The 27,047-nt window shown below is 39.6% G+C and overlaps 1 protein-coding gene across 1 annotated transcript; it reads right to left on the minus strand.

Annotated features, from left to right (window-relative positions):
* Positions 1-175: 175 nt before the first annotated feature.
* LOC113109646 (long-chain fatty acid transport protein 4-like) lies at positions 176-18,104 on the minus strand. The gene is made up of 13 exons (XM_026273344.1): positions 17,754-18,104; positions 15,714-15,875; positions 12,339-12,733; positions 10,431-10,589; positions 9,595-9,664; positions 9,400-9,491; positions 9,055-9,164; positions 7,898-8,107; positions 7,627-7,753; positions 6,393-6,530; positions 6,147-6,311; positions 3,479-3,625; positions 176-2,734 (listed from the first exon to the last, which is right to left on the minus strand). Exons 2-13 carry the CDS (start codon positions 15,872-15,874, stop codon positions 2,577-2,579), a joined length of 1,932 nt encoding a protein of 643 aa, XP_026129129.1. The 5' UTR covers position 15,875; positions 17,754-18,104; the 3' UTR covers positions 176-2,576.
* Positions 18,105-27,047: the final 8,943 nt, after the last annotated feature.

The raw sequence follows: 27,047 nt of genomic DNA on the forward strand, positions 1-27,047 counted from the left end.
TATCTTTTTAAGTATCAGTTGAAGTTTAAATCACATGTACAGCTATTTGAGTAAATCTCACTTCATCCCAAATGAAAAAAAGAACAATGTATACATTTTGAATGAATAAACTAATTCCTTTTAATTTGTTTTACCGAGTTTAATTTATGCTAATTCTAATTAATAAAAGTCTTAATTTTTCAACCATTACCGCAATGAGAACGAGGATTTTGTTTGTCATTATGGTAATGAGAACGATGAGTTTGTTTGTCATTACGGTAATGAGAATGATTTTGTTTGTCATTACGGTAATGAGAACGATGAGTTTGTTTGCCATTACGGTAATGAGAATGATTTTGTTTGTCATTACGGTAATGAGAACGATGAGTTTGTTTGCCATTACGGTAATGAGAATGATTTTGTTTGTCATTACGGTAATGAGAACAATGAGTTTGTTTGTCATTACGGTAATGAGAACGATGAGTTTGTTTGCCATTACGGAAATGAGGACGAGGATTTTTTTTTTGTCGTTATGGCAATGACAAGTTTTTTTTGTCATTATTGTAATGAGAATGAGATTTTATTGTCATTATGGTAAAGTGATGAGGATTTTATTGTCATCATAGTAATGAGAAAGATATCTTAATATCATTACAGTAATGCAAACTTGATTTTCTGTCATTACAGTAATGACTTAATTTTGCAATATTTGTCTTTATATTTACAATTTTTTTTTCTTTTGTCTGTGTTGTTGTTGTCTGTGTACTGGAAGCTTATGTCACTAAAACAAATTCCTTGTATGCGCAAGCTTACTCGGCAATAAAGCTCTTTCTGATTCTGATTTCTTTATTGTCATTATAGTAATGCAAATTAAATTTGTTATTACAGTAGTGAAAATAAGATGTTATTTTAATTACAGTAATGATACTGATGTTTTTATTGCCATTACGGTATTGTACAGAGAATTAGATTTTATTTATTATGATAATATAAATTAGATTTTTTTTGCCATTTTGCCAAAAATGTAATTGACAGCATGGCAATGTGAATTTGAATTTTGTCACTACGGTAATGAGAATGAGATAATCTGCGTGGGGGCATTATATTTTAATGAAAATAAATGGCAAAAAATCTTAAAATAGGCTTCATTATTTTCTAGGCTATACATTTTTACAATGTGTTGATGCATGACCCATACATGTTTCTGGAGAAATTCACCTCAATAAGGTCAAAACACTTTTCCCACATCTGTGCTGTACGTTAATATATAGTGGCCAAAACAGTGACGTGGAGAAATTCAAGTGCTGCCACACAAAATGGTCTCGTCACATGTGCACACACACTTCAATTCTTGCTACGATATATAAATAAATAATCAGCTGTCAGTGGACTAGAGAGAACATGAAGGTTCGCGAAAGGAGATCGAGCAAAATACACATGAAACGGAAAGGATGCCCATAGATGTAGTGCTGGACACTTTGCATGATGGGAAGGGAGTACAAGCTAGGTCTAGAAAACAAGCTAGCTGTCTAAAAGACATAGAAGGGATGTCTAGGGTCAGTTAGTGTAATGATGCAGGACGAGGGCAAAACACTATCTTCTGACCTGACAGTAAGGCACAGTGCTCTGTTTGCGTCAATCATTCATGCTGCTGAAAGAAAAACTAGAACGTGGAGAACAAATAGCCTATATCGCTTTCCCTTCCTTCTCCTCTGCTTCCACCCTTTTCCCTTTTAAGTCTGGCGCCACGATGCAGACAGACAGGATGTTCGTTCTTTAGCACCAGAGAATTACACTACTTTCATTCGCCTCCATGCAGACTCCGCTAGAGTGTCCTGTAGAGAGTCCTCGCTGGGAACTTAACGGTCTTCACGTCTAGCAAAACGAAGCAAACCCATGAAGCCCAGTCTGCACAATGTCACACCGGGCTGATCTGCTTCCATGCTGACGCTGCATACTAAAAGTCTGGAGTGGTACAATGGACACAGTAGCAGTGCAGTCTTCGACGCAGCATGACTTGTATATAGATGATGAGCTATTCTACAACTTAAATATATTTGGTGCATGTTAAATAAACAGCATGGCAGCTGGCAATTGCACAGCCAGTGCTGTGTTTGTATTGCACGTCGATCCTTGTGGTTTTGGTCAGGGCTTGAGGGCGCATTCATGAGGGCAGTCACTTGTCAAAACCGTCAAAATGAACATGTGTCAGTCTCGAATCCTGTAGGCAGGCGAGCATTGTGCAGCCGAGGCAAAGGGAAAGCTTTACCATTTGACAGACCTGTTTTTGGTCCTTGTGCCTTTTCCTCCTGTTTGTTTTTTGTATTCTTGTTTGCTAAATTGCCAAATTTTTTAGTATTTTTTGTTTGTTTTTCGGGATGGCTGCCTGGCTGAATGCCACCTCAGTCCCGTCTTAAGGGTGGGCTGTGAGAATGAATCGACGGGGATTTGAATAATACACAACCAGAATGTGTTCCTGCGGCCCCTCGCTGTGTTTGCTGAGGTAATGAAGGGCGGAGTGATGAGGGGGCGGGGTTTGAGGGCTGCTGAAGCGATGAGGGATGTGATGAGGGAACAGGTGGAGGTTGGCAGTAGTCTCATAATTTCTGTTTTCCTGAGACGATGCTGCGATGGAGCTCCACATTCAGCTCCACATACTGTCCCTTAGTGCAGTCCAGGAAGTAGAGTTTGTCAGAGACGACGTTGGGATCGAATCCCTCCCGTCGCATGTCTGTCTTCTGGAATTTGAAAGTCCCTGAAAGAAAAAGATGCTATGCATTGGTGAACTGCATGTTTTGGCTCAATTATCTGTAGATCAAGGGTGCATATAAAAATAATTAATTCTGTGATTTTTTTTTTCAAACTTCTGATTTTGTTAAAGCCTTAGACATTATATCTTCCCTAATTGTCGAAAATTAATTAAACCCTGAAAAAATGTCAGAGAAAGGCTGCCCTAAAATGAGAAGATGGTGCAATATAACTTATATGCACTGTCTCATGTCAAGTTAAAGTTTCCATAAATACGATAACGTACAGTACAATACAAAATGTTCATTCTTTGGATTCTTTTGGACCGTGTTAACAGAGTAACTGCAGAGGTTTAGAAATGAAAATATAAGACCTGCAGAAATAAAATAAATACTCTCTATGTCTATGTAGAACAAACCTACACAACCTCAAAATACATCAGAATAGTTTGAATTAGAAGTTGACTAAAATTGGATTTTGCTGACAATAAGAATATGTTTAAAGAAAGGCAATAAACAGTGTCGCTACTAGCCAAATCTATATATTGAAACAGCTCCTTTCAGAGGAACAATGCTTTAGATATGGCAGCAATGACATGTTGCATCATTTAAGGCAGAACGGTAAATGGGGAATAAATAACTTGATTAAGCCTAGAAGAACTCTGAACATTAACACTTTGTGCTCCGTTCTTAAATTGGACGGGATTGTAACTGTGACATTGCCTGTCTGAGTTAAATGTGCGATATCTCACCTGTTTTGTTCACTTCTGGTAAGAAGCGCAGAAAGACAGGCCGGGCATAGGGCGGCAGGGCCTTCTCCAGGTCCCGGCTAAACTTGACCAGGTCTGTGGTGTGCTCCGGGTCTGCTATGGCTGCCATCCCTGCCTTGCCTTCAGCACCTGAAGAAAAACACACATCGCCAACCTTAGGTGCTGTAACGAACCTCAAAAGAAGCTAGACGGCATAATCCAAGCCTATAAGCATAAAGAGACACTACTGAGTCGCCATGAATTAAAATAAACATTGCCTCGCCAGGTCATATATCACCTCTCATAGGACAGAGATCTATGAACTACCGCATTCAGGAAGAGAAACAGTGGTGTTTTACATTACTGCACTGCTACTCCAAAGAAAAGGTTTTTATTAGTATAAAAGGAGCTGTGTTTTGCTGTGCCGCTTCATTGCATTCTCAGTATTGCCACAAGAGGCGCTAGAGCAGCCATTTGAGTGCAATCCTCTGCAGTTCGTCTTCTCTTGGATGCCATCTACTGCTAACGTCAAGGCTACAGAAAACCCTAATGACTTCCAGAGTTCACAGAAACAGTTTTCTTGTGTTGTCGGTTTATCGATTTGCATGTAGAGCCTTAAAAAATGTTGATGTCATCAGCGAATGTTGTACACACATATCTATATGTTACAGAGCCACATCTCCAGATCTGCTGATCACATTGTCCTGAAGGTGAGAGAGTATTTTTCAGCCGGCAGTCTCAAATGTACCAAGCTATATTCAGCACTCGGCTGCGATTCCTTTATAGATCTAGTGTAAGCAAAACCGAGGCAAAGAGAAGACTTTGTTTGGCTGTGCATTCCCAGAATCCTTCAGGAGCTGCTGCAGTCAGCTTTGTTTAAATTAATTATTGTCCTCTCCACACACTGTCTGTGCACCCGATGGTTCATGATACTATGTCATGACAGTCAGAACACTTAAAAATAACTCTGCACAATATTTACTGTCACATTTTCAACTTGAATCTTAGACTGTATTGTGTGCAATTTTGTTTGTCAATTAGCCATGTAATAAGCGAGATAATCACCAAGATTAAGCACAAAACCACTGCTGAGGTTTATTTTCCTTCCACTTGAAAATATAGTCCCTGAAGAGATTTTCTTATATGGGACAAAATGTGATTGGTGGGAAAATAAATATAGAGAAGGACGGTCACACTTTATTTTAAAGGTGCAATATGTAATTTTTCTGCTTTAAAAATAGCAGAAATCACTATATCTATGTTATATATATTTTTTAGTTGTGTACTTACATCATCCCGACAGTTTCCACGAACTTTCAAATCCGGAGAAAATTATAGTTTAATTAGAAGACACGGCACGTTTCTTTATTTCCGTTTTGTCGCCCGTCGATGACGTCATATAAACTTTGACCCCTCTAGTTTATCTAACTTCCTGCGGAACCGCCAAATACAAAGGTGAACAGAAACAAAGACGAGACGAAGAAGAAAAAGTAGTAGCCTTGATCGAGACTATTATATTTTATATTTATATTGTTTATATTCGTATTTAAACTTCAATCAATAACTTAGTTATGGATCATGATTATGCTTTGCCTGCACGTTCTGTGAAGCGCAAACGCACGGGTGAAATAAATGACCCGAGAAGGATTTGGGACAAGAGAAGCAACAAGACACGAGTAAATATTGGAGTTGCATTTCCAAGATAGAAAGAGCTTCGTGACAAGCTGAAACTACAGAGAGATGCCGAACTCGCTTGCATTCTGATAAACAGGTATGCATCCATCCAGCTAACTGTATCTATCCGTATATTTTGTGAAACGATGATGTCTTGTGTAAAACGCAGACGGACTAGCTCTCATGTAAATCTACATTTGTTCTATATCTAGCTGAATAAAGTAGCTTCAAATGCAGTTCTCTAACTTGTTCGATATCATAGTATAACGTAATTATAATTATTAACGGCGGTCGTGTTTTTTAACATATATTACTACTAGCTAGATGGAATATTGATTTGATAGGAGTCTCATAATTCATATATCTCTCCATTCGAAAAGACGTGATTGTCAAAATACTAAGTTAGAACGAGTGAGGATTGTGGGAAGCGACAGAGCGCGTGTACGAATGAACAACAACTCCCATGAGCCTTACGCTCTTTCCCGATGTCAAAGTACGTCTTATGTTATTATTTTGATTGAGTGACCCCTGGTGGCCAAAAATTCCATACTGTACGTTTAAGAGAGTTAATTCTCACTATTGACAAAACATTAACTACAACTTCTGCCTTAAAAAACGGCTAATTTTCTGCTGATTAATTGTAAGTAAGGTAGCTGTAGCACACGACCCTTGCTGTGAATGCAGGATCAGAGAGCTCTCGGATTACATCAAAAATATCTTAATTTGTGTTCTGAAGATGAACAAAAGTCTAATGGGTTTGGAACAACATGAGGGTGAGTAATTAATGACAGAAACCGTTTTTGGGTGAACTATCCCTTTAAGTTATTGGGTAGGATAAGGAATATAGAATATGGTCATGCAGAATTGGTGCTTTTTAAGTACTAATAAACAGCCAGTATGTTAATAATAGGCTTGCTAATAAGCAATTAGAGAATTTGAATCTATACTAAAGTATTACTAGAAGGACAAACAGAAAAGATGAGAAATATGTGATTACCTGGCACCTCCACGCCATACACCACCACATCTTTCATGTCCAGCAGGCGGCTCAGCGTTCCCTCCACCTCTGTGGTGGAGACGTTCTCTCCTTTCCAGCGGAACGTGTCTCCTGTGCGGTCTCTGAAGTACATGTAGCCGTAGTCGTCCATCACCAGCACGTCCCCTGAGAGAGAAGCCAACAACTGCTATCAACTAGCTGAGCGTATGGAAGTAAGTGTGCGCTTGCGTAGTTAAAACACCATACCTGAGAGATAGGCACTATCTCCTTTCTTGAAGACATCGTGAGCGATCTTTTTATTAGTGGCCGACTGATTGACGTAGCCGTCAAATCGCCTGAGAGGGTCGTTTTGAATGATTCGGCCAACCAACTGACCAGGTTCTCCTGAGAAACAAAACAAGGAAATGGATTTTAAATAAGATTTATGCACTTTCTGCAGTGGTCAACAGATACAAGCAGATGAGATCTGAAATTTTTTTATGACATAATCAATCTTTCTTCAATTACATAATCAGTTGAGTTATGCTATACAAGAGTATACTGTATGTATACGGTTAAGGCTGAATAGACTTACTGTATAGTTGTATAATTCATTATTATTTATTTATTTGTTCATTAATATGAGTTGGGATATTCGACTAAAACCTTATGTCACAATATGAGTAATTTAATTTAATGGTAACGATATAGATCAAAATATTGCTATTTTGCTTTAAATAAGATCTTAATGCTACTAGCCTAAATAATAATAATAATAATAATAAAAGCTCACTGAAGACAAGTAAACAGTCAGCTATGAAATAATAAGTAACTGCAAGCAATAGGACAAAAAGCAAACATAAAAATGCATACATTGTATAAAGTAATCAAATGTATGAAACTGCATATTCTTCACTGCGTAAATTAAATATATATTTATTTTTATTAAAGTTACAAAAGTGACCTAGTCAAGAGCAATGACAGATTTTCTCTTTTGCGGTTTGATTAACATGAATGACAGACAGCAGGAATATTAGACTGCTGTCACTTTAAGAGCTGCCAATCTACTGTTACACATCTGCTTTCTTTCTCAGCAGTTTGCTTTCACTAAAGACCTACATTTACGAGGTTACTTGCAAAGATGGGCATTTTGAAACATAAGTGTGTGTTGTTAACCATTCATGGCCTTTATAAAGTGGCAAAAATAACTCAATACTCCTGAGCTCTGTGAGCACGGTCTTCACAAGTGTGCACCTCTCTGAGACAGACATCTTTTGCTGCTGATTGCGTTTTAGTGGCTTAAAATCACTTGTTTTTAAACCACAATGCTTAAAAACATGTGTTTTCATAACCACATAGCACAACAATGTCAGATGAGCCTGTAACCCTGATAGAGAACATAGTCTAAAATCTCTACTAGAGATCTCTAACCCACACGTTATAGGAGTTATTCATCAATTCTAGCCTTTCTGCTTGGCAGGAGAGTGAGGGAGTACTGTACCTGGACCACACGGGATACAGACTCCATCCGGTCCTCTGATGAGCTCCATGGTCTCCTCATTCACCTTGACTAAGCGGATGGGGTAAACATAGGGCAGGATCCGGCTGTTGAATCCACAGGCGCCCGTCTGCAGTCAGAACAACATGTTACAACCACCTTCCACTCTTCAAAACTTCAAATTAAACCAGTCACAGCATCATCCACTATTGTAGAGGTTTACAACTGTTCATTTACAGACACTCCATCTAAAGTGCGTTTCGTCGGGGCAGACCTTGTTGTCGAAGTTGCCCAGGCTGCAGTTGCACTCGGTGGCGCCGTAGAACTCTGCGATCTGTGGGACGTTGAAGCGGCTGGTGAACTCCTCCCAGATGGACTGACGCAGGCCGTTCCCGAGGGCCATGCGCACCTTGTGTTGGTGCTCGGTGTCCTTCTTCGGCTGATTCAGCAGATAGCGGCAGATCTCGCCAATGTACTGCACGATCTGAGACATCAAATCAAATATCAGCTTTTAAAACTCCCTTTCCATGCAGAACATTAATATTAATAACATAATTTGCAATTGCACAACTATAACATCAAAGCAGAGGGCTGAAAGTCCTGGGGATATTCACTGAATGCACAATACATTGACTATGGCTTTGTTTGCCAAATAAAAGTGTGCAAAATTGCAATGATTTGAATGATCTGCTCTATTAAGCCTTGAAAGCCCATGTCAGTAGGTGGATTTCAAGTCAACAGCTTATGTTATGACTCATGAGTTTGACAAAAAAACACTGGTGGAGTTCTGTTCATTTCTGTGTCTGAGTCAGTTATTCGTTTGCATCCTCATAAAATTTTAATCTAAAATGTTTATTGATGTTCGGGAGGAAAACATGCCTCAATACTAAGTTTTATTCAAATGCATGTAGTAAATACTGCTGTTTACATTTATAAATACATGTTATACATTAATAACATATAACAATAAATTAAACATATCTAACACATATACATATCTTAAACATGTAAACACACACACACACACACACACACACACACAGAACAAATTCATAGATGTCATTTTAAATAAATATATATATTAAACAATGATTTTTAAATGTTTCTGAAAAAAAGTGCTCTTATGCTTACTGAGACTGCATTTACTTATAATACTTTTAAATATTACAATTAAAATTTTCTATGTGAATATTTTCAAATGTAATTTTCTCCTATGATGCTAAAGCTGAATTTTCAGCATCATTACTCCAGTCCTCAGAGTCACATGATCCTTCGGAAATCACTCTAATAAGTTAATTTGCTGCTCAAGAAACATTTCTGATTATTATCAATGTAAAAAACAATTGTGCACATTCACCCAGCACAAACTGAAGAACTACAGGCAAACTGAATTCTTGTATATTCCATAATAACATCCAATCCATCACTCACTGTGCAGTTGTATTTGATGCAGTCATCCCAGAACTTTGAAGCGCTGAACTTCTTCCTGATCACCACAGTCATTCCATGGATCAGACACTGTCCGACTCCCACGATGTTACCTGCCAGAGAAAACAACTCAGATTAAACACTCACACACACCAACACACACTTGAAAAAGAAAACAGAAAACAAACTAAGCTGAGCTGTTTTTTTAAAAGAGCACTGGACAAGTCAAAGGGCCTTCCATCGAAACAAACCACAAAACCGTCACACAGGAAGTAGCCTGAACTGAACTCTGTGACAGGAAATGCACATATGAAGAAGGTGTAGAGCAGCCTGTGTGCAGTGATGTACCGGCTGAGTGGTAAAGTGGTAAACAGTCATAAAGCACATCCTCAGACCTCATTCTGAAACCGTAGTACACCAAGGCAGCCATGCGGTAATACCTGAGGGAGGAACGCAGGAAAAACACAGAGCTTGATTCATCGAGAGAGAGAAATGAAGGAGAGACTGTGAGAAACGGAGAAATGAACATTGTCACACACTTACCGACTGTGTACAACAATAGCAGCTTTGGGCATTCCAGTGGTCCCCGACGTGTAAATGTAAAAGAGCCGATCTGAAGGCAAAGAGGAAGAAAAACTATCAACAATCTAATTGTTAATGGGATTCCTTTTTAAAAGTTAAATAATAGGTAAAAATTGATAGCCTGAATGCACTGTAAGTCGCTTTGGATAAAAGCGTCTGCTAAATGCATAAATTTAATTTAATTTTTAATTTAAATAATAATAATAAAAAAAGTATTATTTTAGTATCATTGAGTTACCATTACAGTTTTTATTAATATTTTATTGCTGCCTTACCGCCTCTCTCTGTCTATGATTAATAAAAATAAAATTATTTAATTTTTGCTTTCATTTTAAGTTGAATTAAAGTTTTAGTAACTTTCTTAGTTTTAAAAATATTTCTCTAGAATTTGTATTAATTTTCATTTCAATTCTGGTTTTAAACTAAATGAAAATGAGAAATACTGCCCTCTGCATTTTACTTTTTATTTTATTTGAGTCAAATTTATTTTATTTCAAGTAACAAAAATCCTTTTTATGGTTTTGGTTAACTATAATAACACTTACAGGAAATATTCAGGCACAATTCAATGCCAGATTTTTTTAATTCCTTGAAAACGGCTTGAAAATCGTTAAAATTTTTTAATAATAATAATAATAATAATAATAATAATACACATTAATGAAAAAATTAAAGCTTTAAAAAACGGATAGTTGCAATACAACATTTCATTACATAGAACAACTAAGAATGAGTTCATAGTGATATATGATTTCATATTTTATTTTTGGGCTTGAAGTGTTCGATAAAGGTCTTGCCTGTGAAGCTGCGGTCTGGTTGTCTGGGCTGGTTTGTAGAGGTCGTCTCCAGCAGCGGCTCCAGATGCTCCGTCCCTTCAGGAACCCGCTTAGGGTCCCATTCTCCAGAGCAGAGGAGCTTCACAGTCTTTCCCATGGAGCTGTGCACCTCACACATCGCTGAGACAGGGAAAGAGCGGGAGAAACGGATGAAGTCACCATCACAGACACAAATAATGTCTAGAAGACTCCTCAGAGAAAGCACAGGACAAACAAACGGCCGGAAATGTGAAATCAATAAGAAACGAAGCTGACTCAACATGGCATGCTTTATGAGTCAGTTTCCAATTACTTAAGAGACGACTAGCGAACTGGATTTCATGAGGATTTCGCTGGCGTCGGTGACCTCAGCTATGAAGCCTCTTTGGTGCAGAGAGGTTATTTCGCTAAGTGTTACACACAGTCACCTCTGGCCTTAATAAATCTGAACTCTGCGCTACTCATTCATTCGGCTCTCTAGAGTACACACTCTCGTCTTCGTCCAAGTGCCACTTCCTTATTTGCTTTCTGTAGTGTGTCATTACAACACTTCTGAACTGCTGCCCTAACCGATACTAAATTGAGCCAACAGTTTAAAAATATAAAGCCTTGTCTAAAGTCAACATGAAATCAAAACTCACACTATTTTCCCTCCTTTTTTCACATTCTGGTTTAAGGTGCAAGGTGCATCGGTGCACAAATAAATAAATAAAACTAACTTAACTAAATAAATATAACTTGAAAAGAAAATGTATTTCACAGATCCAGAAATTTCCTGTATCCCTTCTGGTACATAATCACAAAATGTACAGAACAGTGTTGGCCATTAACTAAAAAAGCTACTAACATTACTTGTTTTATTTTATTTATTATTATTATTATTTTAAGTGTAGGTTTTCCAGAAACAACATTTTACATCTTCAGAATTTCTTTCGTAATAATTTGTGGAATTACTTCTGAGAAATGACTTTAAAAATTAGTGATGCAGAATTACAAAATGTTGAGGTTGCAATTATTCCTTTTACCGAATCGGTTTACTTGGACAGATGAAAAAACTAAAAATATTCCTTCCAAGTGCAGTAAACGCGAACTTAATGTTTGAGGAAATATTTCGTGAAAAAATACGTTCCGGATATTACTTAATTTTCAAAACAAATGTCAATGAAGCATGAGAAATTTCTACACTGTTACTTCTGCAATTCTAAACTGTTGCTCAGGTATTTTGATTCATTTTCGTGATTCGGTTTGTTTGGATGATTCAAAAAAAGGAGTCAAATTCATTCACAGTGCAAACATTTTATATCTTCATTTTCAGGAAATAATCTGTTCAATTATTTCTGAGAAATTACTAAATTTTCCCAACAAACAGTCATTCAGAATGACACCTGAGGTAGCACTGAGAAGTTTGATTCATTTTAGTGAATCAGTTTGCTTGGATGGTTAAAAAAAGATTCATTTCCAGACATTTTACACATTGTTGAAGAAACAACTTATTTTCCCCAAAAATTAGCCAATCCTTATGAAAATGAACCATAGTTTTATTATAGTAAAAATGTAGTTACCGTGTTTTTTCGGCGTAATGATTTCCATTGGTATAGCCACAGTTTTACTAAAAATTACCATGGTTAAACTATGGCCAGTCTTTATTTGTTCTAAAACCATGGTTAATTTTAGTTTGATTTTAGTGAATTTGTTTATGTCCATTGACAAATACTGCATCTGAAAATTAAACATTTAAAAAATATATTTCCCCTGTAACCAGGCTAATAATAGTTAGGTAAGGTCCGTTAGTAGGTTGTAGCATAGATAAATACTTCTTCAAACACATGGTATGACTGTGCTCAGGAAGCCACAGTGTCATAGTAGTTTCCTCATCACATCTCTTCTCACCATCAGTCAGCTCACTGCCGAACACCACGGCTTTGGCGTTGGAGATGTTGACACAGTGCACCAGAGCCTCCAGTCTCAGGTTGAAGTTGATGAGAGCTGCCTCCACTCCGATCTTTGCCATGCCCAGCCAGAGCCCCACGTACTGAGAGCGGTTCTCCATGAACAGAGCGATCACGTCGCCCTCCGTGAAGCCCCTCTGGAGCAGAAGGTTAGCCACGCGGTTGGAGTACTCGTCAAGCTCCTTGAAGCTCCATTTCTCGCCCGTTCCTTCAAAAATCAGAGCCGTCTTGTCTCCGTATTTCTTGACAGACTTGGCGAAGAGTTTGGGAACGGTGTTGCGCTCACGAAGGTGCTTTTTGACATTGAGTTTTACCCTCAGCAACACACTGGCTGCACTGCAAAAGAACACATTTTGATTCACATTATGATTATGATGGTTCAAAATCTTTTCATTTAAAACAATTTGTCAAATGTTTGGAATAATTCTGATGTTTTTACAATGTTTTTGAAAGAAGTCTGTTCTGCTCACCAAGGCTGCTATATTGGGATTATTGAGAAATATATTATTACTATTTAAAGTAACAGTTTTCCATTTGAATATGTTTTAAAGCACCATTATTCCAGTCGCATGATCCTTCAGAAATCATTCAAATATGCTGATTTAATCAGTCATTATTAATTATAATTGGTGCTCAATTATTAATAATGGTCCTTATAATGATTCATGTTATTACTATTTTTGTGGAAATTTTTCTTTTAGGATTCTCTGATGAATATAAAGTTTAAAACAGCATTTATTTATAACAGAAATCAATGTCACATCAATTATTAATCAGTTTGTTGGGTTCTTGCTGAATCTCAGAATTTTAAATCAACCTTTAATGTTGGGGCGAGTTTGATGATTTCCAAATGTATTCAGTAGAGAATGTATAGTTATACGCACTGAAAATAATGTTTAATGTTTCTTGACCGAGCAAATTAACACATAAGAATGATTTCTGAAGATCATGTGACACTGAAGACTGCTGGAAATTCAGCTTTGAATCATAAATGACATTATATATTCACATTTTTTAATTATCACATATTTTTATGTAATGATATTTTACATTATTACAGTTTTTACTGTATTTTGATCAAATAAATGCAGCCTGGTTAGCATAGGATTTCAAGTAATCTTGATTATTTCAATTTTTTGACCGGTGGTGTACTTCACCCCATTGCGCAGGTTATGGTGTATAATCAACTGTTTAATGGTAATGTAAGTGGCAGGAAGTATTTACACAAACACAGTCAGTCTGCTAAAAGCACTGATCCCCGACCCCTGCGTCCTTACGTCCATTAACAGCTACCCTAAAAGCCTCCGTCCTCCAATCCAGGCTCTTACAGAGTCATCTGTGCAGCTGATATGATAAACCCTCACCTCCACCAGTGACAAAACTCTGATTGCTGGCTGAGGTTTTGCCTTTTTGCTTCGCAACAGCAAACAGAGAAGTCTTAAGGCGCTCAGCAGTCAGGCTTCAGATTACTCAATTCACATTTCAAAACCTACAGTCTTTGAGATAAAAACAAGCTGAACCTGCCAGGAACAGCCCAGAAACCCATTTCAACAGACTCCCAGCTCGTAATACAGAAATGTGCGCTTGTGTTCGCTGAGGGACTGTTCAGCCTGAGTGAGAGAGCCCAGGTTAATATATTACCTGATCATTATTCACAAACCATAAATCAGATTACTTCTGTATCAGTGTGTAAGGAATGTCAATTATTTATTACATATTGCACATATTTAAAAAAATTACTAAAAATTTCATATTTTACTTTAATGTGTTTACTTAATTTGGCATTTCTATAGCATAGAAAGTTCTTACATCAGTTATTACAGACTTTTTTTGTGTGTTTTAATGTATAGTAGACAAAAATATGAAGTACCTGCCCACAAAATTTCTTTAAAAATTTGTAATAAATGAGTTTATTAAATCGTCCAGCTTGTTCTGAATTTTATGGAATTTAAAATAAGTAGTTTGGATATTTAAGAGCTATTTTCCCCAAAATCTAAGGGTGCTTTCACACTTGGTTCACTTGCTTGGTCTGAACCAGAGTTCGATTGCTCCTCCGCTGGACTGCGATCATATTATTTTATTTGGGTTCGAAACGGTTTATTTGCGTCATCAAGCCAGCAGTTGTTTACCTCGATGGCACAGGAGCCAGCGGCAAAATGCATAACTTTAAAATGTTTGTTTTTAAAAACGTTGGTTTAGTTTCCACTTATGTCTGTCTTACAAATGTAATACAAATGCTCTTAACAATGCTGAAGGCGAACAGAAATGAGATGTACAGCTCTCTGCTTGCAGCGTGTCAATCACGCTCGTCAGGAATCAAATAATACGTCATAAATAGCAATTCACTTCCACGATTTGGTACAATTGTGTTCATATTAGCAACGAACCGTAATGGAGTACACATGAACCGTACCCCAGACCACCCTTTTTTAAGCAGACTTGGGTACTGTTCGTGGTGTGCACCCGAGTTCGAAAAACAGCGTTAACATCATCCAAACGAACCGAACGCTGATGTCAATCGAATCAGGTGCGCACCAAAAGTCATGAAAGTGTGAAGCACCCTGAAACTACATTTGGATTCACTTGAATAAAACATAAAAAAAAAAAAAGTTCTCATCCCAGAATGCACATCCCAGTAATTTGGTAGAGAAAATTTCCAGAATGTGCAGCGCTGGAATGTCAACAAAGGGTGGAAAGCTAAAATAGAGGATATATTTATTTTAATTTGACATTTGTGACCCTGGACCACAAAACCAGTCCTTAGTGTCAAGATTTATACATGAGCTGAATAAATAAGCTTTCCATTGATGTATGGTTTATTAGGATCGGACAATATTTGGCCGAGATACAACTATTTAAAAATCTGGAATCTGAGGGTGCAATAAATCTAAACATTGAGAAAATTGCCTTTAAAGTTGTCCAAATGAATTCTCAGCAATGCATATTACTAATTAAAAATTAAGTTTTGATATATTTACAGTAGGACATTTCCAAAATATCTTCATGGAACATGATCTTTACATAATATCCTAATAATTTTTGGCATAAAAGCAAAATATATAATTTTGACCCATACAGTACAATGTTTTTTTGGTTATTGCTAAAAATATACCTAAGCGACTTAAGACAACGGGTCACATTTTTGATCCCTGCAGAACTACAGTGTTCCTTATTTTCATATAGTGTTTCTGGATTTTTTAAAGGTTTTGATGACTTGTAGAAAATGTAGAGAAGTACATAAAAAGTATACACTGTGCATATATACAATATAAGATATGAAAAAGACTAAAAAGGATATTGTAGCATATAAACTTACTGCAGATCGCGGTATATGGTCTTTGAAAACACATGTAAGGACTTCCATCCACCAGAACCCAGGAAGAAAATAAAAATGGACGGCAGAACCTGGAACCAGGAGAGTCCAACGCACATCCTGAGCGTGAAGAGAAGGGCCGTGGAGCATGCCAACCGCAACATCCTAACACACACAAACAAATATGAGGTTATCGTTAGATTGTGACTGTGAATGTGTTTTTGTGTCTCTGTAGATGGATACAGATGATCATACATCGACAAGAACTTAACATGTTAAATATTAAAATGCTCCTTTACAATTAAAACGCACTGAAGTGTTTCTAGGTCTTCTTTGACACTAAAAACTCCTGTAAAGTATCTAGGGAGGATTGAATGTCAGTGACGGAAGGCAACAGAGCTATTTGATCTGTACTATCTTTCCAACAGCTCATCTGAATGCAGAGAAGTATCACATGACCCCTTAGTACACCTATGAGAGACCGGGGCTAGTTGTCACAAGGGTTTTATCATAGCAACTATAAGATTTCATAAGTCAAAAGATTACAGATTATACAGATGTGGGTTTTCCATTTTGGTTTCAAACATCTAGTTCAAATATTATCATTATCAATATTTTCTCAGAACAAAAAAAACTTATTATAAATCTCAATTTCAAAATTCATTGACCCTTTTGACTAATTTTGTGGTCTAGGGTCACATATACTGAATATAGATTAATTCTGATTAATTAATTGTTATGCAGTGTGACAACTATCCCCGGTCTGTTGCGCCTATAGATTATACGCCGTTTCACACTTTCTCAATGTTATATGACTGACACAAATGATGGTTACACATCGTCATCGTCGCACGTTTCCGCCGCAGAAGGGAAATCCTCCAATGTGCGCCTGTCTATCCTGATCCTGAGTGAGGGATGCTGGGAAAATCCCCCCTCCCCGCGTGTATTCAGTCCTTCAGACCTAATGATAGACGTGCTGCTGGTGCGGATGGATATTAAAGCAATGCAGAACAGCCATCATCATCATCATCATCAGGCGAGGGTTACCGCAGAGCCCGGAAATCTGAGCGAGCACATTGGCTATAGACCACTGTATTGACTCATTTCCGCGAATCGAATCTTTTGAACAGTTCATGTCAAAGAACGGGCTTAAAACACCGGATTCAGAGATTCTTTTACTCCGACTCGCTGCGCTTAATTTGAATTTACAGTCAACAATGCTAAGATTTTCGTCTCCAAGTTGACAACATTTTAATATGTTATAAACAACTGTCTATATGTTCCTGTGGCTCAGTGGTAGAGCATTTCATCAGCAGTGCAAAAGATTGTGGGTTCGATTCCTAGGGAACATTGGTAAAAAAAAAAGCACTGTAAATCTGCTAAATGTGTGTTGATAAAGCGGTGTTGGCGAAATACATCGAATACTCTTTTCTGTAGTATTTATGCTATAGAAATGTCTTGCTGTTTTAGGCTCAATTGTTCGTGTAAATGTACTGATTGTAAGTCAGTTCAAAAGGCGATTGTCAGTTCAATGAGTCGTTCAGTTGTTGATTCCAGAACCGATTCGTCAGCGCATCACTCCGTCCGTTTATTGACTCGGTTGAAAAGATTCGATTCAAAAGCGAAACGGACCTCCCTACAGCACTGCAGCACACTAAGGTTCACTCTTCTGTTACAATCACAAGATACAGTTGTGAATTCACGCATTACATTATATCATGTGTTTACACGATCAGGCATGAACTGTAACGTTATATCATGAGACTCGGTTGCGCTAGGTTATTTGCTGTCCGTGTTTTATATTGAAAAGCCCAGTGCGGATATATGACATCCTATTCCTCCAGTTAATCTGTCCCACGTGTACCGCATCCATTAGGCAACACAAGCAAGACACAATGTATGCTGATGCTTCTGTACAAATCGGTAAACGCATCTTTAACTGGCATCTGACAGCTGCGATCATGACGATTAATGATTCAGGAGATTCCGGAAATGGACAATGGTTAAAATATCTGAAATGTAGGTGTGTGTTCCGGGAAATACCTCGGTTTCGGTGTCCGTGGTCACAATAACGTGTATTTTATAGCAGAAGGGGAACCTGTCCCGTACGATCCCACCTTGATCGGCTTAAGCGAAACCTCCGCCGTTTACCTGCGCGGATTCACGCGCACCGGCGTGTAACGGCCGCACGCCTGCCTTTTACCTAGTAACTGCGGCGTCTTTGGTAGACTCTGCTCCGGTTTATTTCATTTTTTCATTCTTATCTGTTATCGCTTCATTATAACGATGGCTTGTAGCGCTGGTAATTCCAATGACCTTATAATTTTCTTACTCGCGCCCGCCTCCGCTCTATCCGGCGCTCTGTGTGCATTGATTGACAGCTCTTTCAACCAATCGCGTTCTCTGAGCTCTACAGTTTCTTTCAGAAAGGCGGGGCTTACAGTCCTGTCGAGGAAATGTGTCCCAGCCAGCGAATCATCACGGCAGCTTCCACCCGGTAGCAGCTCCGCGGGACCATGAGGCATGATGGAGGAGGAGAAAGAGGGCTATTGTCAGATATCTGCACATCTACTAGCCACAGTAAAGCCATAACAGCTGTTTGTGTATATAAAAATAATTTAATGTATATGGCAATTAAAACGTGTTAAGAGGCAAATTAATGCCCCGAAATAAAATGGATTCAAGAATGATTTTTTTTCCGTATCCCGGAAGCGTTTTAACACTGTTGATCTAACGTATATACTTTCTCTTTGGAAAAAAATGTCTGGATTATTAAACTAACAAAATCAATTTTACCATATTTTCTGTTATTATGAGTTTATAGCTTTATTCTGCACAAACAGCACCAATTACTGTACATAAAACATATAATAAGTTTTAATGTAAATGTGAATTACCAGCCCTGTCTCTTAGACAACTTACCTTTTGACTGATGTCACACATGCCTATTGTTTTTCAATCCCTTATAAAATGAGCATGCTTTTCCTACAATTTTTTTGTTCAACAAATCTGTTCATGCTCTTTCATAACTAATCACAATATTTTCTGGTTCATTCATTATGTTTATAATATTTGCCATTTCCAATTAAAATTGCATGTGGTAATATGCAAACCAGACATTACTTGTTTTCATTTTGTAAATCCACTTCACTTCAGATATCATGTTTAATAACATTTTACAACAGTCAGTTTAACAAGGCAAATTTGTTATCAGTGTAGCAGATGGTTTTATCTATTCTATCCCAAAATTTTGAGACAGTCCAATATTCACCACCTGAACTTACATAAAGTTTATTAAGTTCAACTTTAACACAGTTGGATCTGTTTCAGAACAGCATGAAGAAAACAACCTGGTGTACTTGCTATAAATACAAAGATATAACACTAACAGTATTAAGATGCCTTCCAGTTGCTTTATCTCCTCTCACAAAACTCAGTCAGTCGTCCAACTCGAGGCCAAAGTGCCTGTACAAGTCTCGTGTGGTCACTCCACGCAGGCCGGCTGAGAGAGACACGGAGACAGTTGTCTTTGTCAATGGTCACATGGGGGCACAATGACGTGGCACAGACCCCCACTGGCCCTCAGACCAGCTGGAGTCACAGCAAGGCTGAAGCAGGCAAGAAACTCAGCATGCTGGGAGACTGAAAGGGTCCATTATGTTACAGAATGCAGCGATAATACCGGAGGATGCCATTATCATAATCCTGACACTAGACAGAAATGCCAAGCGGATAGAGGCTGTAACCCATTTATATGAGTGGGATGGGAGATGTGTGTAGGCCACAAGTGTTTATGGAGAGGAGATAAACCATTAACACAGTACGAAATGTGAAATATGTTGAGCATCAGACCAACATAAATCACAATTGCGTCCACTATTAATGGTGTGATAGTTCTCTCAGGTCTTACCTAATCTGCCCAGCAGAGTTTGTCCGATGTCTTTGATGTCACTGTATTCGTGCAGCTGGTCGATGCGTTGATCCAGCTCTTGTACAACAAATCCTCTACAAACACAAGCTCAGTTTTATATCTAATAATGCAATAAATCAATCATTTTTAAGCATTGTATTAAAGGAATAGTCTCAAATGTAAAATAATTGTCACAAAAATTAAAATTTCTGAAATGCAACAGTTAGGTATACACTGAACAAAATTATAAACACAACACTTTTGTTTTTGCCCCCATTTTTCATGAGCTGAACTCAAAGATCTAATACTTTTTCTATGTACACAAAAGGCCTATTTCTCTCAAATATTGTTCACAGATCTGTCTAAATATGTGTTAGTGAGCACTTCTTTGCTGAGATAATCCATCCACCTCACAGGTGTTGCATATCAAGATGCTGATTACAGTAGACAGCATGATTATTGCACAGGTGTGCCTTAGGCTGGTCACAATAAAAGGCCACTCTAAAATGTGTAGTTTTATCACAAAGCACAATGTCACAGATGTTGTAAGTTTTGGGGGAGCGTGTAGTTGGCATGCTGACTGCAGGGATGTCCACCAGAGCTGTTGCCCATGAATTGGATGTTCATTTCTGTACCATAAGCCATCTCTAAAGGCATTTCAGAGAATTTGCCAGTACATCCAACCAGCCTCACAACCACAGACCACGTGTAACCACACCAGCCCAGGACCTCCACATCCAGCATCTTCACCTCCAAGACCATCTGAGACCAGCCACCCAGACAGCTGCTGCAACAATCGGTTTGAATAATGAATGGATGAATGCTGGTTTTCACTGTACAGGGCAGATGGCAGACAGAGTGTATGGAGTCGTGTGGGTGAGCGGTTTGCTGATATCAACATTGTGGATCGAGTGGCCCATGGTGGAGGTGGGGTTATGGTATGGGCAGGTGTATGTTATGGACAACAAACACAGGTGCATTTTATTGATGGGCTTTTGAATGCACAGAGATACTGTGACAAGATCCTGAGGCTCATTGCTGTGCCATTCATCCACGACCATCACCTCATGTTACAGCATGATAATGTCACGCTGTCAGTCTCTGTTTCCCTGGGTGTCCACTAGTGAGCTCACTTCCCCTTAGGCACTTCACCATAGGCACTATAATTCCTCTAGTCTGGTCATGTCTTCACAGTAATTGCACCCCAGTTAATTGCACCAGGTGTAGGCAATCTATTGTCATTAGTCTCCTTATAAATACCTGTCTTTCCCTGTTGTTTGTATGGAGTCCTTACCCTTCGATATGTCAGTCTTCTCGTTCCTCCATTCTCACATTCTGAGTTCCCGTTCCATTTCCCTCCCTTTCCTGTTCCCTTCCTTGTTTTGTTATTTTGTTTGTTTGGACTGCATTTCTGGTTTTGACCCTGGCTTGTCTGACGACGAATTTGGATTATCCCAATAAACATACCTGCGATAGGATCTCGCGTCTCCCTGTGTTTTCACTGGTAGTCGAATCGTTACAGAAGGACTTCATCAAAGTGGATCCAGCGGTATGTCTAACCATAGTTCCTTCCCAGTCACCGAGCGGGTGAGGAATGGGTTTGAGGGTACCCGCCTGGTAGTGTTCCGTGGAACCAGGGGAGGTCGCTCAGGAGGAAGTAGTCAAGAGGAGGTCCGGCAGCGATCTCCACTGTGCCCTCCTGTTGACCCGGGGTTCGGAGGGGAGCCGCCGTTTCCCCATTGTGGACAGAGAGGGGAGAGGAGGCGCAAATCGGCTGAGCCAGGGCCGCTGTGTAAGATGGCTGCCAACCCAGCACCGCTACGCAGCATGGCCACCAACCCCACACCACGAGGCAAGATGGAAGCCAGCCCCACACCACAGCCACTGCAGAGGATGGCAGTTACAGTGGGTTTTCCTGAGTTGAGTCAGGTCCCCATTGACCCTCCGGAGTTGAGTCAGGTTCCGATTGACCTTCCAGAGTCGAGTCATATTCCCGTTGACCTTCCAGAGTCGAGTCATATTCCCGTTGACCTTCCAGAGTCGAGTCAGGTGCTCATTGACTTTCCAGAGTTGAGTCAGGTTCCGGTCGACTCTCCAGAGTTGAGTCAGGTGTTCATCGACCTTCCAGAGTCAGGTTTAGTCACCGTTGACCATCCAGAGTCAGGGCTAGTTCCTGCTGACCATCCTGAGTCGAGTCACGTTGCAGTTGATTCCCCAGAATCAAGTCAGATTCCTGTTGACCTTCCAGAGTCGGGTCAGGTGCCCATTGACTTTCCAGAGTTGAGTCAGGTTCTGGTTGACCCTCCAGAGTTGAGTCAGATGCTCGTGGACCCTCCAGAGTCAGGGTTAGTCACCGTTGACCCTCCAGAGTCAGGGCTAGTTCCTGTTGGCCTTCCAGAGTCGAGTCAGGTGACCGTTGAATTTCCAGAGTTGAGTCAGGTTCCGGTTGACCCTCCAGAGTCGAGTTGGGTGCTCATGGACCCTCCAGAGTCAGGGTTTGTCACTGTTGACCTTCCAGAGTCAGGGTTAGTCACCATCGACCTTCCAGAGTCAGGTTTAGTCACCGTTGACCTTCCAGAGTCAGGGTTAGTTCCTGCTGACCTTCCAGAGTCGAGTCACGTTCCAGTTGATTCCCCAGAATCAAGTCAGATACCTGTTGACCTTCCAGAGTCGAGTCAGGTGCCCATTGACTTACCGGAGTTGAGTCAGGTTCCGGTTGACCCTCCAGAGTCGAGTCAGGTGCTCGTGGACCCTACAGAGTCAGGGTTAGTCACCGTCGACCTTCCAGAGTCAGGGTTAGTCACCGTCGACCTTCCGGAGTCAGGGTTAGTCACCATTGACCCTCCAGAGTCAGGGTTAGTCACCATTGACCTTCCAGAGTCAGGACTAGTCACCATGGACTTTCCAGAGACAAGGCTAGTCACCGTTGACCTTTCAGAGTCAAGTAAATTCACTGGTGATCTTCAAGGACAGAGTCAAGTCACTGGTGATCTTCAGGGACAGAGTCAAGTCACCGGTGATCTTCAAGGACTGAGTCAAGTCACCGGGGATCTTCATGAACAAATGCAAGTCAACAATAATCTTCATGAGCAGAGTCAAGTCAGCACCGATCCTCTGGAATCCAGTATAAACACCATGGGATTACCAGAGTTTCGTCCTCCCGTTGGTCTGGCCGCACGGATGTGGTGGTCTTCTGCTCCGCCCTGGGGGGCTTCCGCCCTGACCACACGGCTGTGGTGGTCTTCTGCTCTGCCCTGGGGGATTCCGGCCTCGACCACAAGGATGTGGTGGTCTTCTGTTACGCCCTGGGGGGCATCCGTCCTGACCACATGGCTGTAGTGGTCTTCTGCTCCGCCCTGGGGGGCTTCCACCCTGACCACACGGCTGTGGTGGTCTTCTGCTCCGCCCTGGGGGATTCCGGCCTAGACCACAAGGATGTGGTGGTCTTCTGTTACGCCCTGGGGGGCATCCGTCCTGACCACACGGCTGTGGTGGTCTTCTGCTCCGCCCTGGGGGATTCAGGCCTCGACCACAAGGATGTGGTGGTCTTCTGCTCTGCCCTGGGGGGCTTCCGCCCTGACCACACGGTTGTGGTGGTCTTCTGCTCCGCCCTGGGGGATTCCGGCCTGACCACACGGTTGTGGTGGTTTTCTGCTCCGCCCTGGGGGATTCTGGCCTCGACCACGAGGATGTGGTGGTCTTCTGCTCCGCACTTGGGGGCTTCTGCCATGACCGCAAGGATGTGGTGGTCTTCAAAAAAAAAAGATACGAATGTCACGAGGGTGAGTAAATAATGGCAAATTTTAATGTTTGGGTAAATTATTCCTTTTAAAATGTTGGATATGAGTTCTAAAACAACTGGTGATTATCTCTAATATGGACACCCAACATAACATATGATATTTATCATCTGAATCTAACCATGTCACATCAAATAATGGAAAAATCAGCCATCTATTAAATATAATGTTAATTACTGTGCGTCTTTAGCCCCAACAGCAGGAACGCTTTTTACCCCAAATACGATACTTTGACATATTATTTCGTTATTTAAAAACTGTTGCTTTAATTATCTTAAACAAAACTGAAAATCATTAAGAAGACCTTTGTTTGAAAATAAATGCAACAAAGGGTTAGTTCAACCCAAAAAGAAAACTAGCTTGTGTTTTACTCACCCTCGAGGCATCCTACGTGTATATGACTTTCTTCTTTCAGACAAACACAGTCAGAGATAATATATAAAAAATTGCCCTAGCTATTCTAGGCTCTGTCATGCAGTTGAACAGTCCACAAGTAGCCAAAAAGTTGAATGCAAGAGAGAAAAAAACAAAATGCCAGTCATGAATTAGTAGTACAAACCAATGATTCGCATAGAAAAATGTTAGAGAATTTCAATATAAACAAAGAGGAGACCGTTTTTCCTTTAAGTAAGGAAACTTTGCTTCCTTTGCTCCTATAAACAAACTCGTGAGACAAGCATATCTCTGAAGCGCACGTACTGTCATCCACTGGAACAACTTCTGCACATGACAGATAACGTAAGTGAGAGAAAAGTGTTTATTACCTTTGAAATATGGATAGTTTTCTTACAAAAACACATGGATTCAGTACAGCAGGACTGTTCAACTGCAACACTCGCTGACTGCAATGATAGAGCTTGGAACAGCCAGGAGTCAGGACAATATTTAATATAACTCCGACTGGATGGGTCTGAAAGAAGAAAGTCACCTAGTGCCGCGTTTCCACCGAAATTACCCGGAACATTTGTACCAGGAACTTTTTTCCCCCCAGACCTGTTGCTTTCTGTGTTTCCACCGCGGTGTAAAGTACTGGGAAGATTAGGCAAATAGACTGGTGACGTAGGTCTGCGCGCGTTTCTCAATACAAAGTACCGCTGATTTAAAAAAAAAAAAAAAAAAAAAGTATGATGATTTTGGAAGTGCATCCTGGGTAGTTAGTTCAGACTTTGTGCATTCGTCTTGGGAGTGTGATGTCCGTGACGACGCAAGTCCGGTAAATCTATAAACAGCAGCGTACTTGATAACTTCAGTCAGCTCGTCTTGGCTCCTGCAATTTTCCTTACTGTATATTTACAATAAAACGAAATAGGATATCAAATACCACTGCCTCCTTTGGTTTTCATTTAAGCATAATAACAGCTGCATAATAACAACTAAATTTACTTAGTTCATGTATATGTGTATATGCAGCCATTACAATGAAACGAAATATTATATAAATTTGCCTTTTTTATTTTCATTTTAACATATAGATAAATTGAATACAGACCAAAGAAAACCTGTTAGATTTACCCCGCAGCTGAATAATATTTTATGTTTAACCACTAAAGACACATCAGAGCCAGCGGCACATATCAGAAGGTCTAACCGAGGTGAAGCTTCTCTCTGCGGATACATGAGGACTGAGCTCCCGCTGATCGAGTGGAGCTCACCGTCTACGAGATCGGCGAAACACATTTTTAAATAGGCGCAGTCTTTATAAATAAACCATCGATTTGAGTTTTAAACAACTACATTCTTGCCTGAAATACTTTTAAAATTACATTTCATGACACAATAACAGTAATATTTGAAAACGATCCGAATAAATGGTGTTTGAACTCAACCAATGCTGCGTGAACTCAGATCGCTTTGGCTACTGCAATTTTCCCCTCAGTATATTTACAATAACACAAAATAGTATATAAAATACCACTGCCTCCTTTCGTTTTCATTTAAACATAACAATAGCTGCAGAAATGTACTTAGTTCAGGGATATGTGTAACGTTATATACAGCCATTACAATGAAACAAAATATTATATAGACTTGCCTTTTTTATTTTCATTTTAACATATAGATAAATTGAATACAGACCAAAGAAAACCGGTTAGATTTACCCCGCAGCTGAATTATATTTTATGTTTAACCACTAAAGAGACAGAGCCAGCATCACAAATCAGAAGGTCTATCCGAGGTGAGGCTGCTTCTCGTCGGATAGATGATCACTGAGCTCCCGCTGATTGCGTGGAGCTCACCATATCAGAGATCGGCGAAACACATTTTTAAATAGGTGCTGTATTTATGAATAAACAACAGATTTGAGTTTTAAACAACTACATTCTCGCCTGAAATACTTTTAAAATTACATTTCATGACACAATAACAGGAATATTTTGAAAATGTTGATCCGAATAAATGGTGGTTGAACTCAACCAATGCTGCATGAACTCAACCAATCAGGATATTTAGCGCCAAAGTCCCACCCCCGAAAGTTCCGGAACTTTGAAAAAGTACCACCTCGCCAGCAGGGACTTTCTGAGGGGCATTTTTTTACTCGGAACATTATTTAGTTCCTGGTTCCTGTGGTGGAAACACACCAAGTACCAGGCCAAAGTCCCTAGTTCCTGGGTAAAGTTCCTGCAGTGGAAATGCGGCTTAGGATGACTTGAGAGTGAGTAAAACTTTCAAATTTTAATTTTTTGGGTCAACTATCCCTTTTTTTAATTCTCATTTGCTTCTTAAATCTGCAACATTAAAAAAAAAACATAAAATATTAGATCAAGTAAGTCAGAATTAACTTTGCACTGCTGTGGGGGTTCGCATCAAGGATCACACAAATTAAAGTGCACACACACAGAAGTGAACACACAGAGAAGTGAACACACACAGTGTGAACGCACACCCGGAGCAGTGGGCAGCCATTTCTTTGCTGCGGTGCCTGGGGAGCAGTTTGTGGATTCAGTGTCTTGCTCAACAGCACATCAGTTGTGGTATTAAAGGTGGAGAGAGCACTAAATTCACTCCCCTCACCTTCAATCCCTGCCGACCGGAGACTCAAACTTTCAAACTTTCAACCTTTGGATTACGAGTCCGAATCTCTAACCATTAGGCCACGACTTGCTCCAACTGATGCTACAGATGTGAAAGAAGATATTAAGAACTAGCAATTAATAGATAAGTACCAGTAACTTTAAAAAAGACACTAGTATCTAGTAGCTAAAGAATAAGCATTAGTAGCTAATGAAGAAGCACTAGTAGCATGAAAATAGATACTTTTAGATACTTTACTGTTTACGAATTAAATGTTAAAATGGCTTTCCATACACATCAACCTTAACTCTCATATCCGAAGTCTATTATCATTTTGTAATGATCAAATTATGAACACTGTTTTGTAACAGGTCTATGCATCATGTCACGGGCTAATTTACTCGGGTAAAATCACATAGTATTAATACAGTAATATTAGTCCTCCAATACACTACATATGATTCCATTAAAAAACTTGATAAAAATTTCCCGCCGTATTGTGTCATCATATGTAATCGCTCTGATTGGTTCCCTGAGGTATGAGCGTTTTGATTGGTCCATTAAAATACTTCCGGTACACTAGTAGATATTTTACATGATATTTTACGTCCACAC

Source organism: Carassius auratus, chromosome 10 (genome assembly GCF_003368295.1).
Source record: "Carassius auratus strain Wakin chromosome 10, ASM336829v1, whole genome shotgun sequence".
Classification (NCBI taxonomy): Eukaryota; Metazoa; Chordata; class Actinopteri; order Cypriniformes; family Cyprinidae; genus Carassius; species Carassius auratus.

Excerpts from the sequence above, each read along its gene's own strand:
- LOC113109646 (XM_026273344.1), bottom strand. The coding sequence starts at position 15,874 with ATGTTGCGGTTGGCATGCTCCACGGCCCTTCTCTTCACGCTCAGGATG. Across the intron at positions 9,665-10,430 it reads ACCAGACCGCAGCTTCACAG|ATCGGCTCTTTTACATTTAC; the intron begins GCAAGACCTTTA and ends CTTTGCCTTCAG. Across the intron at positions 6,312-6,392 it reads AGATAGTGCCTATCTCTCAG|GGGACGTGCTGGTGATGGAC; the intron begins GTATGGTGTTTT and ends CTTCTCTCTCAG.